The 19591-nt window shown below is 36.8% G+C and overlaps 2 protein-coding genes across 4 annotated transcripts; one reads left to right on the top strand and one right to left on the bottom strand.

The window, feature by feature from the left end:
• The first annotated feature begins 83 nt into the window (after positions 1-83).
• Positions 84-9185, top strand: LOC111598104 (rho GTPase-activating protein 6). Its single transcript, XM_023313160.1, has 11 exons — positions 84-108; positions 384-550; positions 691-835; positions 923-1015; positions 1715-1857; positions 3415-3732; positions 4562-4712; positions 4788-5073; positions 6305-6439; positions 8038-8240; positions 8936-9185. The coding sequence occupies exons 1-11, from the start codon at positions 99-101 to the stop codon at positions 9124-9126; spliced, it is 1842 nt and encodes a 613-aa protein (XP_023168928.1). The 5' UTR covers positions 84-98; the 3' UTR covers positions 9127-9185.
• Positions 9186-10075: 890 nt separating this feature from the next.
• LOC111598115 (zwei Ig domain protein zig-8) lies at positions 10076-18365 on the bottom strand. Of its 3 annotated transcripts, none has more exons than XM_023313172.1 (9): positions 18166-18365; positions 17267-17599; positions 17008-17208; positions 16835-16950; positions 16328-16538; positions 15867-15920; positions 14824-14926; positions 14578-14765; positions 10076-10293 (listed from the first exon to the last, which is right to left on the bottom strand). In XM_023313172.1, exons 3-9 carry the CDS (start codon positions 17135-17137, stop codon positions 10151-10153), a joined length of 945 nt encoding a protein of 314 aa, XP_023168940.1. In that variant the 5' UTR covers positions 17138-17208; positions 17267-17599; positions 18166-18365; the 3' UTR covers positions 10076-10150. The 3 variants fall into 3 exon arrangements, with proteins under 3 accessions (XP_023168940.1, XP_023168948.1, XP_023168957.1); XM_023313180.1 differs by having other exon boundaries at positions 17267-17460; XM_023313189.1 differs by lacking the exon at positions 17267-17599.
• Positions 18366-19591: the final 1226 nt, after the last annotated feature.

Raw genomic sequence — 19591 nt, 5'->3', positions numbered from 1 at the left:
ACAAAGTTTAAAGTATGGAAATGTAAATAAAACATTTATAAGTAAGTATACGTACACACATATACTCTCCGTCCACCTGAACATCTCTATGTATCTTAATGTCTGAAGGTATTTAGACTCTTTCAGCCAATAAATATGTATATAAGTAGTCTTAATGCAGAGAGATCTACACACCCGGGCACATATGTAAAGTGTGGGTGTGAGAATAAGAGAGAGAAATAGAAATCACGTCTTATGACTATATTTGGTCTAATTGTTCTTGTGAGATGAGCACCAGCCTCATATGCAATTGTGTGCGTACCGTTAAGCCTGATATATATACTATCCTGAGTTATACCCAGAGCTTCCCCTAGTTTTTCTCATTTCATTCGATTTACTTTCAGATTCAGATTCAGATAAAAATGAAACAACAAACATGCAAAAATCCAAATCTTTATCTAATGTTGGACAATTTGTATCAAGAAAAATTTGGGGGAGTCGTTCCAAATGTCAAAACAGACAAAATCACAGTCAGGACTTTGCACCACAGCGACAAAAATGGACTCCCCTGGTAAGACAAAATTTGTATAATTATGTGGGGTTGCATGAAGTTTCTTTCTTATTTGAAACAGGAGTAACGTTAAAATCTAAGACAATGAAATAAAAATAGCAGAAAGCTAATATACACTTTTCTATATACATATTGCGTAGGAGAAATGCTCATGGATATCAGAAGAAGGCCAAATCCTTCATCTAACAGATACATCATTAGAAAAACTTTCCAACATCGAAACTGAATTCCTAATACACATTGCTCTAGAAAAAATTAAGGAACTAAATATTGGCATGAATATAGGTAAGTAATTATATGCGAAGTTCTTGATTTACATGTTTCACACACATACGAAAATACTAAAATATACTATTTGTATTCTTGATTCAGATTTAGATCGAAATACGCCGAAAACACGAGTTATATCAAAAAAAAGAGCGCTCACAACAAGCTTTTTTGATATTGGCCGAAAGGACGAACACAGTAAGCAAGATTTTTATACCCTGAATCCATAAAGTGATATTCTGGGTGCACTGTTTTTGTAGAAATATTTGAAGCAGGCAGAAGGAGGTATCGCTGAGTTTATCTAATCATGTACATCCGTCCGTCTGTTCATCCGGTCGTTTGAGCACAGAGATCTAGAAGATCTCAGACAAACTCACCATTTTTTTTACTGATCTCAAGACTCTGTTGAAACTCGGGTATTTTAACTTATAATATATACACTAATAATTGTAATATATACTGAAAAAAGGCGCAACAAATCTTCAAGAGTTTTAAGATTTTCTCGTAGACCGTATAGACCCAATAGACTCGCTCCTTGAGGGCATGTGCAATCGGTAAACTATATAACCCACAGTTTAGGAGAAAGAGCCTTTAAATGTGATAGTAAAGTGACTGTAGACGCCCTCTTAAGATTGACCTATATAATCTATTGGGGGCGCTGCGAAACGGGAAACCTTTATTTTCTAAAATTTTACAGTTAAAATCGCCAAATTTTACAGGTGTATTACTGTTGACTTCCTCCATATCTTTCATAGACAAACCTATAAATTATATGGACCGCCCTTGAGGCGTTACGAGTAATACGAGTTTTAGTCGGTTTAGTCCGACTGCATCAGTCAAGTTTATTTTATTCTTTCTTGCTAATTGTTTCATAACTTTACATACTTTTTAAAAAAGATGGACGTGATAACTTATTTGGAACCTCTTTGGAGTGCTGCTTATCAAGAGACAAACAGCAATGCGGAGAAGTGGAAACCGGATCAAAACATTCGCTGGCTTCAGTATTTCGAAGTAGTCGAGTTGGAAAACTGAATGATAACGTAAGAACTTGTATAATATTGGGGGCTAAGAGAAAGCGTTGTAGCACCCATTAAGTACATACATAATTGATTAGGACGATGAGTTGAGTCTATCTAGCTGTTGCGTCGATCAGTCTATTCGTACCAAGGCGTGCAGCAATTTCACAAAAGCTGGAGCATTTTAATTTACTATGTCTATTCTATTCTATTCTGTTTTTTTTTATACCCTGATCCCATTAAAAATGGGAAATCAGGGTATAATGGTTTTGTGCAAATGTATGTAACAGGCAGAAGGAGGCGTGGCAGACCCCATAAAGTATATATATTCTTGATCAGGATGACAAGCCGAGTCGATTGAGCCCTGCCCGTCTGTCTGTCCGTCCGTCTGTCCGTCTGTCCGTCTGTCCGTCCGTCCGTCTGTCCGTCTGTCCGTCTGTCCGTATGTGTGAACGCGTGGATCTCAGCATCTATAAGAGCTAGAGACTTGAAATTTTTTTTGTAGGTCCATGTATAGCACGCGCAGGTCAAGTTTGTTTCAAATATTCGATAACTATTCGCATTTAATTGTTATCGAATAAAAACATTATTGAAATGCAGTAAATAAATTATATCTCGAACGTCTTAAGAGCTAGAGCTTCCAAATTTTGTATTTAGTCTTATGTATATTTTATGCAATTTTGATTTTTGTTGGATTTTGGATACCGGCTCCAAATTTCCCCAAATTCTTAGAATTTAAGTTTAGTTGGAACTAGGGCCATTATGTAAAGGCGTTTGCATCTCAACCATGCCAATAGGATATGTAGATCATATGCTGAAAATTTCATTAAAATCCATTAAGTAAAACAGAAGTTATTAAACAAAACGTTTGGCTAATTTGCAAAAGCACATGTCAGAAGCGCCACGCGCACGCATTTTTCCTATGCGTGTGCACACATACATTCAAATGCGTGTATTCTTTTCTATTCCAAGAATTGAAATTGCGATTGAATTGTGCTGAATTATTAGCTGCTACTTATGTTCAAATTTGCAACAACTCGCGTAAGAAGGGCAGTGGCTGCGTTGGTAGAGGCGCCGATCGTATGCAGCTTGGTTCGGGTTCGAGACCAGTGGAGAAGAAACGTTTTTTATTGTTTTATTTTTTTTTTAGTTATGAAGTGGCGGTGTTGGTAGAGTTTGTGCACGTTGCGCAAATAATCCGGGTTCGAAACCTGGTCTCGCAATGTCGATTTTTATTTGTTTTCTTTTTTTTTAATACTCGATACAAACTACGGAAAATATTAAAACTCAAAGGACTGGGATCAGGGTATCTCCTAGTCGGGCACCCCGACTAGAGCTTTCTTACTTGTTTTTATATAACTCCATTCATTCCCAAAAAGTAATGAGCTGCTCTTTAGCAAATTGTATTGCACATATTTTTGATTTCGGATAAATGCCCCAACTCTTGCCTATAAATTAAAAATAAGTATTTTTCAAAATATAGAATCTGACTCATTGGTACATGTTCTGTAGATTTCAGCACTATGTCACTCTCCATTGTAAATACACATTTTCAAATTTATTATTTTTATTCACTTTTAGGTACGTTCGTATGAAAGCTTGCCAACTAAATCAATGGACTACGGACGTTGTAGTCCTTCAGATCAGGTGGCTTCCTCTACAGACTACTTAACAAATCTACAAAAATCCTCATCAATGTCAATAGAAATGTCGCGGAGTCAGTTTGATATGCGAAATGTTGAGCTCGATCTCGATCGAATATTATTTACAGAACCAAAAAATAGTTTAGCATTGAATGTGCCAACGTTCGTAACAATTTGTATAGAATATTTGGAGGAATATGGACTACAAAAAGTCGGACTCTTTAGAGTTAGTACATCTCAAAAGCGCGTGAAACAGGTAAGTCGTTAAAATGTTAATTTAATTAATAGAACTAATCAAATTAAATAACCAAGATTGGGTAAATGTATATGAAGACAGAAAGAAGTGTGGCTGACCGCTAAAAGTATATATATTCTCGAACTGTCTGTCCGAATGTATGTATAGAATGCATCGATCTCAAAACGTATAAGCGCTAAAGCCATAAATGTTTCTTAATTTTCTTGATCTAATCGATTAAAAACGATTATCGTACATTATGTCTCGTATTTGGGGAGAATCCCCATTTTTGCACATTGTTTCATGTATAGTTAATATATATATGACTCTTATGAGTTAACATATATCTAATCTATGTGTCAAAGTTCTAAAGTCACAACCATATATGTGTATACATGTATGTGTGCACATTGTACGTGTGCATGTGTGCATAGATATAAGCTATAAGCTATGTTAGTAGACGTCGATTGGCCGAGGTGGGTCACTTAAGCATTTTGCCTGTCTTTATATAGAATATCGGTTTTCAAAATTTAAATCTCGTTAGGATATCCTTAGTTATAAAATTTACTGACACAACACCGATACCAGTACTATTTTTAGAACTTTGTTGAAAAAACGTAGAGGAGATGACCGGAAAATATAAATGTCTACATCATCTGTTCTTTCCGCTTATCCCCTCTACGTTGCTCTTTACTTTTACGAAGTATACCGTTCAGTGAAGATAGGATATTATAGACACCTCTGCAATTTTTATAGCTAGTCTAAATCCCATCCCACTCTCCCTCTTATAAATTTAGAGTTGGATTGAGTATATATATATTTATATTACCATTTTTATATCTATTTTTAGCTTCGTGAGGATTTTGATAAGAACTGCAACATGCGCATTCCCGATAATACATGTCCACATGATGTAGCAACATTGCTTAAAGAGTTTCTACGGGACTTACCCGAGCCCCTATTGTGCAAAAGATTATATACAACATTTTTGGAAACGCAACGTAAGGCAATAGAGCTAAACAGCTAAATGTATTAAAATATATTACAACTATATGTAATTTTACAAATTTTCTTAGGGATACGAAATCGACGCCTACAACTGGAAGCGATATCCCATTTAATCAAATTATTACCCGTTGCTCATCGTGATACATTATATGTATTATTAAAGTTTCTGGGCAATGTAGCTGCCCATTGTGATAATATGTGCAATCCAGATGGCTCCATTCATACGATTGGCAACAAAATGGATAGCAACAATCTATCCACCGTCTTTGCTCCAAACATTTTGCGTTATTATCCACCAAAGTCAGCAGAATACAAAGAGCAGGGCAACATGACCGATGCCATCAATGTCATTAGGTAATATTATTAATTATATTTTCTTTATAAAAAAAATGTATATTTTACCAAATATCAATTATGTATCTGCCTGCAATAGTAGCCACGAAATGGGTTGCTTTCATTCATAGGCCTTATACACTCTTCTGATTTTACCAATTAAACACGCGTTTTTTATACCCCGATCCCATTGAAAATGGGAAATCAGGGTATAATGGTTTTGTTCAAATGTATGTAACAGGCAGAAGGAGGCGTGGCAGACCCCATAAAGTATATATTCTTGATCAGGACGACAAGCCGAGTCGATTGAGCCATGTCCGTCTGTATGTCTCTCCGTCCGCCCGTCCGCCCGTCTGTCCGTCTGTCCGTATGTGTGAACGCGTGGATCCCAGCATCTATAAGAGCTAGAGACTAAAAATTGTTTGTAGGTCCGTGTGTAGCACGCGCAGATCAATATTCGATAACTATTCGCATTTAATTGTAATCGAATAAAAACATAATTGAAATACAGTTAATATATTATATGTTGTTTTTGTTGGGTTTTGGATACCGGCTCCAAATTTCCCCAAATTCTTAAAATTTAAGTTTAGTTGAAAATAGGGCCATTCATTGATCATAGGCTTTCATTAAAATCCATTAAGCAGAACAGAAGTTATTAAACAAAACGTTTGGCCAATTTGCAAAAGCACATTTTTTCTATGCGTGTGCACACATACATTCAAATGCGTGTATTCAATTCTATTCCAAGAATCGAAATTGCGATTGAATTGTGCTGAATTATCAGCTGCTACTCACTTCAAATTTGCAACTCTTCTTGCAAGCGGTGCAGTGGCTGCGTTGGTAGAGGCGGCGCTCGTAAGCGGTTCAAAATTCGCGGCGATGAGACATTTTTATTGTTTTATTTATTTTTTTAATTATGAAGTGGCGGTGTTGGTAGAGTTGGTGCACGTTGCGCAAACAATCCGATTTCGAATCCTGGTCTCCTAATGTCGTTTTTTACTTGTTTTTTTTTTTTTCGATCAAACTACGGAAAATATTTATAAACGCAGATAGGACTTGGATCGGGGTATCTCCTAGTCGGGCACCCCGACTAAAGCTTTCTTACTTGTTTATGGATAAAATTTAATCTTTCTATAAATATAACTACATATATTACTGCATACCGTGTCTCTCTCTTTCTATTATATATTTACATGAAAATATTATATGTTTTATTTTATTTATCATTTTTATTATGCTTTTTACTTTGCAGAATAATGATTGACCACTATGAAGAAATCTTTAAAGTCCCTGTAGATCTTTTAGATCTTCTTTACACCCATATGTTAGATACTTGTCCAGAACAATTGCACACGCTAATCACGACTAAAATCAATGAATCTTCAACGTAAGAATTTCTGCCATAAACTTTTCAAAACTAAATAATACAATAATCGCTTTCTTTCTTCTTATTCCAAGCGCTTATTATAGTATATAATATATAATAGGAGTACATGTTAAATTTTTATCTGATTCAATTAACAATATTATTCTGATTAGAAAGCGAAGTAGCTCATAACACTAATATGCATAAAGAATAGTGATTGTTGAGGCTACTAAGGCTATTCTTGATCACGGGCCTGTGCTGGGAAACTTAACATTAATCAGGACGACAAGCTAAGTCTATCTACTCTTCTGAGAATTCGAACAAAATTCTTTGGAAGTATTTTTAAAAAATTGACAAATATTTAATAGAGTATGCTGACAATATGATGAAATAGTCATTGTTATCCGTTAGGTAACACAAATATTATTAAATAAAATTAAAACAAGTTCACAGCCTAAGCGCTGCCAGTTGCAAAACTTTGGAAGACATCATCCGATTTTCCACGTCTATATTCATTTTGGTAGAGCAACGAAGAAGTTCCACAGCTATTTTGTTGGTCAATTTTGAGTTTCTACTACTGTAGTACCGATTTGTTAAAGTTATCACAGTAGACATATAATTTTTTTAATAATCTTCAATTCAATTTTAGCCCCAAATGAGCGCGTTATAAATTTCAAGTCTCTATCACCAATAGTGTTCAAAATATATCAGAATTTGTACTGGACACTATACAGTCAGATCCCTTTGGGCTTCAATCTGTAAATAATCTTTACATTAACTAAAATGCTACATTTGGGAGACTTAGCTCTAAAATATATAAAGTTTTACGTCCCCACCATTTTTTATCTTCTAAGTTTCAATAGAATTCTCACATACTCAATTTGGGTATCGAGACGGCTTCATTTTACATGTGCACTCATATAATCATACTTACTTAACAATTGTGATGGAATTGTGTTTGAATTGTCAGTTGCTACTCCCTCCTAAGCGAGCAAGCCATAAAATAGAGGATAATGGGGGAACATGTTGCTGTCATTTTTCTTTCACACTGAACCCATTGAAAATTCAAGTTTTACATATAAAGGTTTTGTGAAAATGTGTGTAACAGCCAGAAGGAATCGTAAACTACAAAACAAATAGGCAATCCATCGTTCCGTCTGTATTAAATCGTCGATGTATATAGATAGTTTGGATCTTGGTTACATCTTTCAGTCTTCCTTCTTTCTGTCCGTATGAATGCAAAGCATTTCGTTTACAATCGAGAATATGTTCTCGGAAACCCTCGTCATAAAAGTGTCAACGGTCATGAGTGCTGTTATAAATTGCAAAAAAGAAACTTAATATTTGCCCCGATTCAAATATTCTTACTTAATAAATATTCGGGTTTTTAAAGCCCTTTTCTAATACATCTAGCTTATATAAAATTTAAAACTTCGTTTTTTCATAACTGTTTCTAAATGAAATTTTCTTTAGATCAGATTAGGAAATTTACTAGTCAAGTTCCTTCCTCTAACTTCTTAACAATTATTACATATTTGTCATCAATGTTGATAACTATTTAACATACGTGTATAGTATATAACAGATAAATACTGTGTTCTAATTAATTTGAGTTTTAGTACGCAGGTTGAGATATCAAAATCTATTGAAAATCAAGTAAGCCCAAGAGATGGCACCTACAATTCGGCACTTTTGCCTGATGGCAGGCGACAATCGACTCCGATTATATTAGAAAATCAAAACGTGTTCTCGGCCAGCTTACAGATATCAAAACCTGACGAGCCGACATCAAAATCAAAGGCGAGAGCAAATAAAATGCAAGGTAAAATATTATGATTCTGTACATCAAATGTGACTAGAGTAAAGTGAACTGAAATGATTTTTTTGTAGAAGATTTCCATTTACAATAATTGTTCTAATAAAACTGGTGATCCCACTAACCATACAACATATAAATAAAATAATAGGAGCAAACTTTACGAACTGGACTATACTTTAGATCCTTTCTCAATAAGCATGTACATTTCCTATTTGTATATATATTTATAAACACGGCTATATGTATATAAGCAGCACCCTGATTGACGACTAGTTTCTGGCCAAATGGCAACTTAACTTAACAGTGTAAAAGGATGACGTCAGACCAAAGTGCACCGACTTTCAGCTTTGGAATTCAGCAAATTTAACTATGATAAAATAAAAACGGAAAATTCGCATTATTAGTTGTTATAATTATATTCATAAAACAAACTTTTTATTTCAAGTGTTCATTTGCGCATGAATCTTTCGAGCAGAGTATCAAACTCACGCACATAGGTGTACCTTTGTTCTATGGGTAGTTCTGTTAGCTAATAACGCAGTTGAAAATTTCATCGAAATTCAAGTGTACAAGATAAACTTTACGGAAGGCAAGCTCAATTCGTAATATGCAGTTGAATCATGTACCAGTTGACTATTGCTCCAGTAATTGATTATTTAAAATTTGATTTCTTTAACTCATTTAATTAATTTATTTAGAGAGTAAAGTTCAAACAACGACCATATCTGAGCCAAAGCTGCCGACTAGTATATCGAATATAGGCGGGGCAACATTGTGTGCAAAGACGGCCGAATTTGAGAGAAACAACACGACAAAAACTTCAATGCCAACGGCGAAGGTTAAACCACTTTATAAACGACAGCAGTTAATATCCAGTTCCAAGCGATAACATACCAGATATCAGATCAACTAGATGTTCACGATCTTCAAAGATGGAGCCCACATCTGCAGACAAAGATATACATATATATATATATATATAACTAATTAACAAATAATATATATATATATAACTAAATAACAAATAATATATATATATATATATTATTTGTTAATTAGTTATCATACGTGTAATGCTTACATAGTTAAACAAAAGAATGTATACATATAACTATACACATATATATATATATATATATATATATATATATATATATATATATATATATTTATTTATTTATTTATTTATTTAATATTGTTAATCTTTTATTAATATTACATAAGACTATAGGAATTATACTTAATATAGGTATGCATTTAAAATTTGTTTTCCTTTCTTTTCTTGTTTTAAGTTTTTTCTTTTATTTTTATTTTCGGTAAACTTCATTCATTTACATTCGTTCCCTTGGAATATGCTTGTAATCTATAATTAAGTGGAATATACTAATTTATATAGTCACATGTTATATATATATATGTTTGTATATAACTATATAAGGTATATAACTAAATTTTGAGTTTCTTAAAGGCATAACTAAAAACTATGGTATGACAGGGAATTTACTTGCATCAGAAAGTGAAAGCCGTGAGATAAGTCCAGGCAAATGCACAAACAGAAATCAATCTGTATTTAGTGAAATCAGCTTGAAGTAATATTCATGTGATATTGTTTAGTTTTACGAAACGAGTAAGTGGAACTCATTGACGGCTCCAAAGTCTCACTTCTTACACAGACTTTCATTATTAGATCCATATGATGGCTCAAAGATTGAAAAGCCGCCTTTACTATGAAAACAATAAATAAATCCTAGAAACTTAATTATAAATTAAATCATTATGTACTTTTGAAAATCGTATAATTTATACAAAACCACATTAACTAAAACCAAATTTGTTGTACCTTTATATATAGCATTATTTTAGTTTCCTTGATTTCTTTTTCTTTGGAGTTATGGCTGAATTTTATAAGTTAGTCATCTTGAACTTCGATGTAAAAGGAGTATGTTTAAAATGCTTAACAACACTTCTTCTGATATGATGAAATACGTAATTATGATTGCAGTGGAATCATGTAATACGCTCGCAACGCTCGTCTGCATTGCTGCCGGTTGCTCGCCTACAAACACAAATATACAAAAATATATATTTTTAAATTAATTTTAAGATATTTTATATCTATATATTAAAACATCGGCTCAAAATACGTATCTCTTTTTATTCAAATAAATGTGCTGTAGTCGGCAGTGCTCGACTAAGAGATACATCATTTACATATTACAGTTACATGTATACATCTATACATACACAAAAAAACACACACAAAACAATAAGCGCGCTTATGGTATACAAAATATATATTATAAATTGTGGGCCTCTTGCTGTTGTTAAAGTGACAAACAGAACAAAGTATTCAGTTAAAAACCTATTCGATTAAAATTCAAGTATATACTTAAACAAGATTTACAGTGAAATTGTGTTGACGTTCTTTTAAGATAGACATATAAATTAAAACAGCTCCAAGAAAAAAAAATGGAATTGAATGGGCTTGGTTTGAAAAGAAAAAAATACGTTAAATAGATTTTGTCTGAAACCAAGCAAGGAGACAAAGCTCCCTTTCAAGACAAAAAATCGATCTGTCCTTGACGTTGACAGTAGTATTACTGTCAAGCAGTTCATGGGCGGTTTGTTTAAAAACCACTTCTCGGGGCACATGCCTATTGCTGCCTTCGAGAAGTCGGTGGCCATTGTGTCGAAGGCATGGACGCAAGATGCTGGACCGGTGCCTATCCAGCTGGAGCTGGAGCAGAAGGCCCTGGATATCCTGGAGGAACACGACAGGATTTACGTGGATTGGTTCGCCTTCCGCTGGCGTTAGATGGTGCGCACGTATGCGTGCCACAGGTGTGTCAGCTTTGACCACAAGATCGCCCAGTGCCGGATGAAGGAGCAAATCTGCCGTCAGTGCGGACAGTCTGGGCACCGAGCCGGGAAATGCTGCAACCCTGTGCACTGCAGGAATTGCAGCTTCATGGGGCTACCCTGTGAGCATCTTATGCTCTCAGCGGCTTGCCCGATTTACGGAGCTGTGCTCGCCAAGGTGGCTGCTAGACATTAATGTTTAGCATCACCCAGGGAAACTGCGGTCGCAGTCGAGCTGCCGAGATAGAGCTCGGCAGGAGCCTTACGTTGATCGTGGGGGAAGGATCACCGGATTGCCGGCAGGCATGCGAGTTTTCTCCGACCGCCGCAATAAAGCTGCCATAGTCGTTGACGACCAGGAGGTCGTCTGCATGCCTGTCTCGTCGCTCATCACTGAGTACGGCGTATGCGTGAGTGTGTCTGGGAATTTTAGCTCAATTTTCCTCACCTCCGTGTATTGCCAGTTCAATACTGAAATTGAACAGTACCTGCTGTACATGGATGCGGTGCTGCCGCTAGCCAGCCGCACGCCTGTCATCTATGGCCTAGATGCGAACGCATCTGTGGTTCAGTAAGCTCCCCGAGCGCTCTCGGGGCTACTTGAACAGGCAGCGGGGTGAGCTGCTAGCAAATTGGGTACAGGGCAGCCGAGCCGGAGTGCTAAATGTCCGCAGCAGTGTGTACACGTTCGATAATCGCAGGTCAAGAAGCGATATCAACGTAACGATCGTCAGCGATTCAGCGTCTACGTGGGCCACGTATGATTGGAGTGTAAGCGAATGGGATCTGAGCGATCACAACATCATTACTGTTGTTGTAACGCCGGATCCGCTAAGCACTGTTGAGAGCTATGCTCCGGTGCCCTCGTGGAAACTCCAACGTGCTGACTGGCGACGTTTCAGTGATGAGCTGATGACTGCATCGTTGGAACTTTCTCTGGAGGAGTTTCACCAGATGGCATCTGATGAGCAGGTCTCCGCACTTCGCTCCCTAGTTCATCAGGTGAGCGACACTGTGTTGGGACGCCAACAGCTACAAGCCAGACGTCGTGTGGGTTGGTGGAATGCTGCCCTCACTGATGCACGTCGCGAGCTCAGGAGAGCCCGACGAAGGCTTCAGCATGCGCGTCGAAACCACGTATTTCAGGATCACCCGAAAGGAATACGTGAGGATGATGCTTAAGGTGAAAGAGGAAGACTGGAAACGATTTGTCGGCGAGCACCAGGAAGACCCATGGGGGCGTGCCTACCGGATATGCCGAGGCCGCAAGACGTGCATCGATCTCGGTTGCCTTCGCTGGAATGATGAGCAAGTTGTAACCTGGCACGACTGTGCGAACGTCCTGCTCCGCAGCTTCTTTCCTACTGCTGAGAGGCCAGTGGACGTTACCATTCCTAGCGAAGTACCCCCAGCCCTTGACAGGTTCGAGGTAGAAACATGCATCGCCAGAGTTCGGAGCAAACGCTCACCTGGTTTAGACGGCATAACTGGGGGTATGGTCAAAGCAGCTTGGCGCGCCATCCCTGAGTACTTGACAGCGTTGTTTTCCCGCTGCCTGGCAGAGGGATACTTCCCCACTGAGTGGAAGCGCCCACGTATGGTTGCGCTCCTCAAGGGCCCAGATAAGGACAGGAGCATCCAGCGTCCTATCGGGGTATCTGCCTGTTGCCTGTCTTCGGCAAAGTACTCGAAGGGAACCGTGTGAAGGAGGTGCTCACGGACGAGAGTCGATGGCAATTTGGCTTTCGACCCGGGCGCTGCGTTGAGGATGCCTGGAGTCACGTCGTGAGCAGTGTCGAAGCCAGCTCGGCTCGATATGTGCTCGGTATCTTCGTTGACTTCAGGGGTGCGTTCGACCATGTCGAATGGGACGCAGCTCTACGCCGACTATCGGATCTAGAATGCAGGGAAGTTGGGATCTGGCGCAGCTTCTTTTCAGACCGAAAGGCAAGTATCATCAGCAGCTTCGGCGAAGTCAGTGTCGATGTTACACGTGGCTGTCCGCAGGGGTCCATCAGTGGTCCATTTATTTGGAACATCCTGATGGACACTCTTCTGCATCGCCTTAAAGCGGAATGCACTCTAAGTGCATCTGCTGACGACCTCTTGCTGCTCGTTGAGGGAAATTTCAGATCCCAACTGGAGCTCAAAGGTGCCCAACTAATGGAATTAGTTGGAGGATGGGGTATCGAGGTAGGCGTCTCAGTCTCGGCAACGAAGACTGTGACGATGCTCCTTAAGGGAAGGCTGTCATCTGGCAGACCGCCCGCCGTAAGCTTCAGTAGAATGCATCCGGTGACTGGACTTTTGTTGACACCCTGACGACCAACGAGAGCATGCAACTGCTTGAAGATTATGCTCGCATAGTCTTCAGCAGGCGACGCATGCTGCTTGACGCTGGAGCTGGACCTGGTCGACCAGTACCGGACTGACGTTAGTCAAAACTGGTAGAAGCACTTACTACGAAAGGCCCACCAATGCCTCAAATTGGCAGACGATCTCCCCGGAGTGAATCGCAGGTCCAACCAAAGTCCATAAATTTGGTAGACAAAATCCACTCGGACGAGTCGAAGGGCAGACCAAAGCCTCAATTTGGTAGATTTTCTTCGTAACGGAGAAAGTCGAGGGTCATACCAAAGTCCTCAATTTTGGGAGACGAATCCTAACGGACTAGTCCAAAGGCCTACCAGAGCCTTAATTTGGTAGACAAAATTCTCGCGATGAGTCGAAGGGCGTACCAGAGCCTTAATCTGGGAGACGTGTCCTTGTGGATACATCGAAGGTCTTACCAAAGTCCTTTAAGTTTGGTGGACGAATCCTCACGGACTAGTCGAAGGGCAAACCAAAACCTCAATTTAGTAGACTCTCTTCTCTCCGGAGAAAGTCGGAAGGCTGACCAAAGTCCTCAGTTTGGGAGACAAATCCTTATGGACTAGTCGAAGGGCGGACCAAAGCCTGTTAATTTGGTAGACTCACTCCTTCGGGAGTCAGCCGCCGGTGTTTACCCAGTTCCTGGTTGTCGGAAACCAAAATGGGAAGCAGTCTCTGACTGCGATCAGCCGATCAAAGCTGTTAATTTGAACCACGGGATGGGCTGGTGGCCAAGGCCAGCCCAATTGAGGTTGGCCCCCTTTAGTGGGAGTATCGTGGTGACTGTGGTTTATAAAATGTTGTGGTTCAACGTAAAGTTGGACCACAGCCGGAAGATGTTCCCGCAGTCAGCAGAGGTTAAGATAGGCCTCGCCTCTACCCAAGAGGGAAGCCATGCCCGACAGCATGCATTCGAACTTGGTACCTAAAAGAGTTTCTTTTAGGGGCGTTGGTGGACGCATCGTATTCACCGGCTGTACTTTGTGTCACATATGTGGCTCAAACGCGTACCGTGGTTGTAAACCCCCTCGGGGTACACGCCACGATAAATAAATATCAGGACTCTGTCCTGCGGATAAGTTAGCAGATCTGGAAGAATATTTTCACCTACCCGTCAAGACGTGAACTCGAACAGAAGCTGGTACAGCTGCATTGGGTACACACGTATAGTTTCCAGAGTCTCTCAGTGATGCGCGGGTCAACATTAGCCGACTCGTAGTACCTGCGTCAGTTTTCTCAGTTTCCAAACTAATGCCGCCACGCAATGAATCAAAATCGACAATCGCTGAGCCATGATACCTGCAATATTTACCAGTTCAGCAAGGATATATGCACATATATATAGAATATTATTTACCACAATACAGATGATGCATGTATATTAACGGAGCATGCTAGAGCAATGGTACTATCTCGCTTCACGTGTATTTCTGTCGATCCCAAAATTTTAGCACGTGCCGCTTTGGTATGGAAATGAAAAATACATTTATTTAAGTCAAATAAATAAATATATTTTACAAGTACGAAAGCTCTAGTCGGGGTGCCCGACTAGAAGATAAGTGATCCCAGTCATATCTGCGTTTTTTAATATTATCCATAGTTTATATCAAGTATTTAAAAATCAACAAATGAAGACAAAAATTACGACACCCAGATTCGAACGCACATTGTTTGCGTAACTTACATCAATTCTACCAATACAGCCTCTTCATAATTAAAAAAATAAAAAAAAAAAAACATTAAAAATGTCCCTTCGGTGCCTGGCTTAAACCCAGAAGTTACTGCTTACGAGCGACGTCTCTACCATCACCGCCAGTGCTGCACTGCACACACTGCTTCGCTTTCACATAAATTCTTGATCAGGACGACAAGCCGAGTCGATTGAGCCCTGTTCGTCTGTCTGTCGGTCTGTATAAGAGCTAGATCCGTATATAGCAGACGCATATAAACTTTGTTTCAAATATTCGGTAACCATTCCCATTTTATTATTATCAATTAAAAACATGATAGAAATATAGTTATTAAATTATATCTCGTACGTCTTAAAAGCTAGAGCCTCAAAATTTTGTTTAGTTTTATGTATACTTTCTACAATTTTTATTTTTATTAAAGTGCCGGTTTTAGTAGAGTTTCTGAAAACTATAGAAAATATTAAAAAACGCAGATCAGACTGGGATCAGGGAATCTCCTAGTCGGGCACCCAGACTAGAACTTTTTTATTTGTTTTAAATTTAGGTATATAAACTTATGGATTATGAATTGTGGATTCATTTAAATAAATTGACATATGTAAATGACTAAGCCAAAAATTTTAAAAATGTATATTTGTAAAACTATGTTTAACCAATCTTTCGATCTTTCAAGACATACGTTTTATTAAAAATTGATTTAATAACAAACCTTTAGAATTATAGTATAGATTCTCCGAATTTTTATCTCTCATATCATATTCAGCTGGAAAACAAATTGAAATAGAAGAGCAAAAAATAAATTAAAATACAAAGAAAAAGCAGGCGAATGGAAAAAATGGGAAAAGAAGATCAAAGAAGAATTCAAAGTTGAATAAATTTAAAGAAGAGGGATTCGAGCAGTTAATAGAAATGATGAACAAGGAAGAGGAAGAATAAATAAAAACGTGAAGAGAAAAAAAGGAAGAGAGGAGAAAAGTAGAAAAACAAGCATACGTTGAAATTTAGAAAAGGAGAGAAAATGACAGAATCGTAAAGAAAGAAAATAAAGGAAGAGAGAAGAAAAAAGATGGATGAGAATAGAAGAGAAATAAATTGAAGAAATAAGAACAGAATAACAAAAAAAATATATATAAAGTTATAAATAAAAAAGTTTCAATCAACATGAATTACCAGTGACCTCCAAAGTAATAGCCATATTAATTTTAGGCTCTGTGTTTACTTGACACTCATATATTCCACTGTCGCGTGCTTGGGCGTAGTCAATCTTCAAGTCCCAGTCGTCACTATTTGGCGGATGTATAACAGAGAACCTTTGATCCCCAGTGTATGTATATATGTTAGTTGTCAAAATGTGAAGATCTCGTTTACGCATCCACGAAACCTGTTTATCGATTATAAAATGGATATAGATTACTATATATAATATAGTATATGAATGAAAACAGAGGCTAGATCTTAGCAATATTGATATGATATCTGGTATTTGAAATATGAATATGAAGTACATTTGTTTTCATTTGCAGACAAAAATAAAGTTATTTGAAATATGAATTTTAGAATAATAATACGATTTTATGGTCTTTTCATATTCTAATTGTATTCTAATTGTATAATATAACTTTATAACTTTGAAATAAACTAGAGTAAATATATTTACATATATATCTTTCTACGTACAGTTCGATTTCCTTTATTTTTAACTCGGCATCTTAAGATTGCTGTTTCATCGACAACTGCTGAAATATTTCTTGGGCTTATGTCGTCAAAATAGGGTCGATTCACATTGGCTAAATCTATGCAACAAGAGGAAAGATTATTAGTTCATTAACAGATTGGTAGTCTATGCTTACCATTGATAATTAAAAACGACGTTGCGCTAATTCGTTGAATACTAATATTTAAATGCAAGATGAAAAAGAGAATCGGCTTGAATTTATTTAAGTTATTCGAACGTTTTTTGCTTCCATATGAAGTCGCCATAATCCGCACAAAATCTCATTAAAGTTTCGCGGTTTTGTAATGTTGGCCCTTTTATTTCTGTCGTGATATTTCTGAAATATTGTTTTTAATTCAATGTAACTCATTTCAATTAAGGTCACAAGGTCTTACCTATTTAATATGAATTATTTTTCAATATTAGAAATAATTGTAGTTATCTAGGATAAGTTTGCTCGAGGAGTAATATGCAACATTTGGTATCTCTAGCATATAAAGTAGTTAAGTCAGTATATCGATTATGTTCGATATTCAGGCAGACATGAATAGACACTGCACTAGATCGAGCTCGTTACGCCTCCATGTGGCTATACAAATGGGTATTTGAAAAGAAAGTCATTTTCAATGTTCCAAGGCATAAAGCAAAAGTTCAAATATCTCAACATGTTGTGGATGTTTTCTTGTTCCTTTTGATATTTATCATTATATGTTTTTATATGGCCAGATCTTTATTAAATTATGGCAAAAAGTAAATAAAGGAAATATAAAAATTAAATAAATAATTTGTTAATAAGTTACATTTATATTATTGATTATAATTAATATTTTTTTAATAGTTATTGATTATAATAAATATTAACATGAATATTATTATAATTTGAAAAGCAGTTTTAATTGTAATTAATTGAACATGAAAGTGCTGGAAAGTAAATAAAAACAAGATTTCAAATTAAGTACAATGTTCCTTATCTCAAATAAATATAAATAGAATGAATGTATATGAATGACCATATATTTTGAACAACACAATTCAGTTCAAATCATCTTCATTTCAGCATCTGCCTGACACTGTATTGCATAAAGAATATATTATAGTCGTGCACTTCTCATATTCTTTTCCCAGTCGAGGCTGTAAATGTCATCATATACTTATTTATACAAATAAATAGTAGCGTCTAACAATATATTAACAACATATCTATGGATTAATTTGTTTTTAATTAATTTTTTTATTGTTCTACGCATATGTGGGACGAGTCCTGGATATATATTGTTGCTCATATAATACTTACTAATTTTACCAGCTTGAAACCTTATCCACCTTCTTAATAAGCCATGGAAATTCGCACTTATAACTTCTTCACTTCAACTTTATATATAATTTCTAAATGCTTTTCGGTTTTCCTTTTGAAGTACATATAAGATCACAATAACTGGATCTTAAAAAAAACACTGAATAATTTTAAAGGAATAACAAAAAGAGTAAACTTGATTTTCTGTGGCAAAAAAATGTGTTCAATATATTTAATCTTGCGATTTGTATTCACAATTCCTTTTTGCGTCTACTGCGCAGCTTTGCTTTATTCAACCACCGAATACTTTTACAAGGGTTGCCTTCTCCATAAAGCCTGTGCGTTGTGGCAGCCTTGAGTGTTGCCAGATGCCTCGACAGAGGTGTTTGTTCAGCGTGTGAAGTAGTTGGAGGGTTCGTAGTAATTTGTAAAGCAGTAGTATAAATTGAATTTTAGTAAACAGAAAAATTATACATATTGTAGGAGAAATAATAGTAGTAAAACAGTTGTATTAATTATAGTTTAAGTAGGTAGAAAATATAAGAGAAATAGTAGTAGAACTAGTTGTAGCAAGAAAAAGTAGACGAATTAGTAGTTATAGACATATAAGTTAACAAGAATTTATGTCACTTAGAGTTAGTATCACTTGGGAAATAAAGACGACGGCTTCGCCTCTCCAAAACCCGTCTGCTCATTTAAATACAATAAACATAAATACAATAAATAAATTATTTCATGAATAAATGAATTGGCGCCCATGGAATCGAACTCTAAAAAACAAGTAACATCAGCTCTATTCGGGGTGCCCGACTATCAACGTTTTTCAATATTTTTCGTTCTTTTTATCGAGTATTAAAAAATAAAAACAAATAAATACTGACATTACGACACCAAGATTCGGACTCTAATTGATTACGCAACCTGCATCAACTCCACCTACACCGCCACCTCATAATTAAAAAACAATAAAAAACGTCTCCTCTCTGCTGTGCTCTAACCCAGAGATTATCGCTTACGAGCGTTGCCTCTACCAACAAATTTGAAGTTAAGTAGCAGCTGATAATTCAAGCAGTATTCATTCGCAATTTCGATTCTTTGAATAGAATTGAATACACGCATTTGAATGCATAGGAAAAATGCGTGCGCGTGGCGCTGCTGACATGTTCATTTGCAAATCGGCCAAACGTTTTATTTAATAACTTGTGTTTTATTTAATAGATTTCGATGAAATTTTCAGCATATGATTGCCTTCACATAATGGCCCTATTTCCAATTAAACTTAAATTTTAAGAATTTGGGGAAATTTAGAGCCGGTATCCAAAATCCATCAAAAATCAAAATTGCATAAAATAATATAAAACTAAATACAAAATTTGAAGGCTCTAGCTCTTAAGACGCCCGAGATATAAATTATTAACTGCATTTT

Source organism: Drosophila hydei, unplaced genomic scaffold, assembly GCF_003285905.1.
Source record: "Drosophila hydei strain 15085-1641.00,03,60 unplaced genomic scaffold, DhydRS2 tig00008145-arrow-arrow-pilon, whole genome shotgun sequence".
Classification (NCBI taxonomy): domain Eukaryota; kingdom Metazoa; phylum Arthropoda; class Insecta; order Diptera; family Drosophilidae; genus Drosophila; species Drosophila hydei.
The sequence above is the reverse complement of the archived record's forward strand: the minus strand, read 5'-3'. Positions and strand labels throughout refer to the sequence as shown.

What these genes read in the sequence shown, in the direction of transcription:
- LOC111598115 (XM_023313172.1), bottom strand. Translation starts at nt 17,137, where the DNA reads ATGGCGACTTCATATGGAAGCAAAAAACGTTCGAATAACTTAAATAAA. An exon ending in GTCGTTTTTAATTATCAATG is followed by an intron (nt 16,951 to 17,007) that starts GTAAGCATAGAC and finishes CTTGTTGCATAG; the next exon opens with ATTTAGCCAATGTGAATCGA. An exon ending in AAAATAAAGGAAATCGAACT is followed by an intron (nt 16,539 to 16,834) that starts GTACGTAGAAAG and finishes ATCGATAAACAG; the next exon opens with GTTTCGTGGATGCGTAAACG.
- LOC111598104 (XM_023313160.1), top strand. An exon ending in AAATATTGGCATGAATATAG is followed by an intron (nt 836 to 922) that starts GTAAGTAATTAT and finishes TTCTTGATTCAG; the next exon opens with ATTTAGATCGAAATACGCCG. An exon ending in AAAATCAATGAATCTTCAAC is followed by an intron (nt 6,440 to 8,037) that starts GTAAGAATTTCT and finishes TTTGAGTTTTAG; the next exon opens with TACGCAGGTTGAGATATCAA.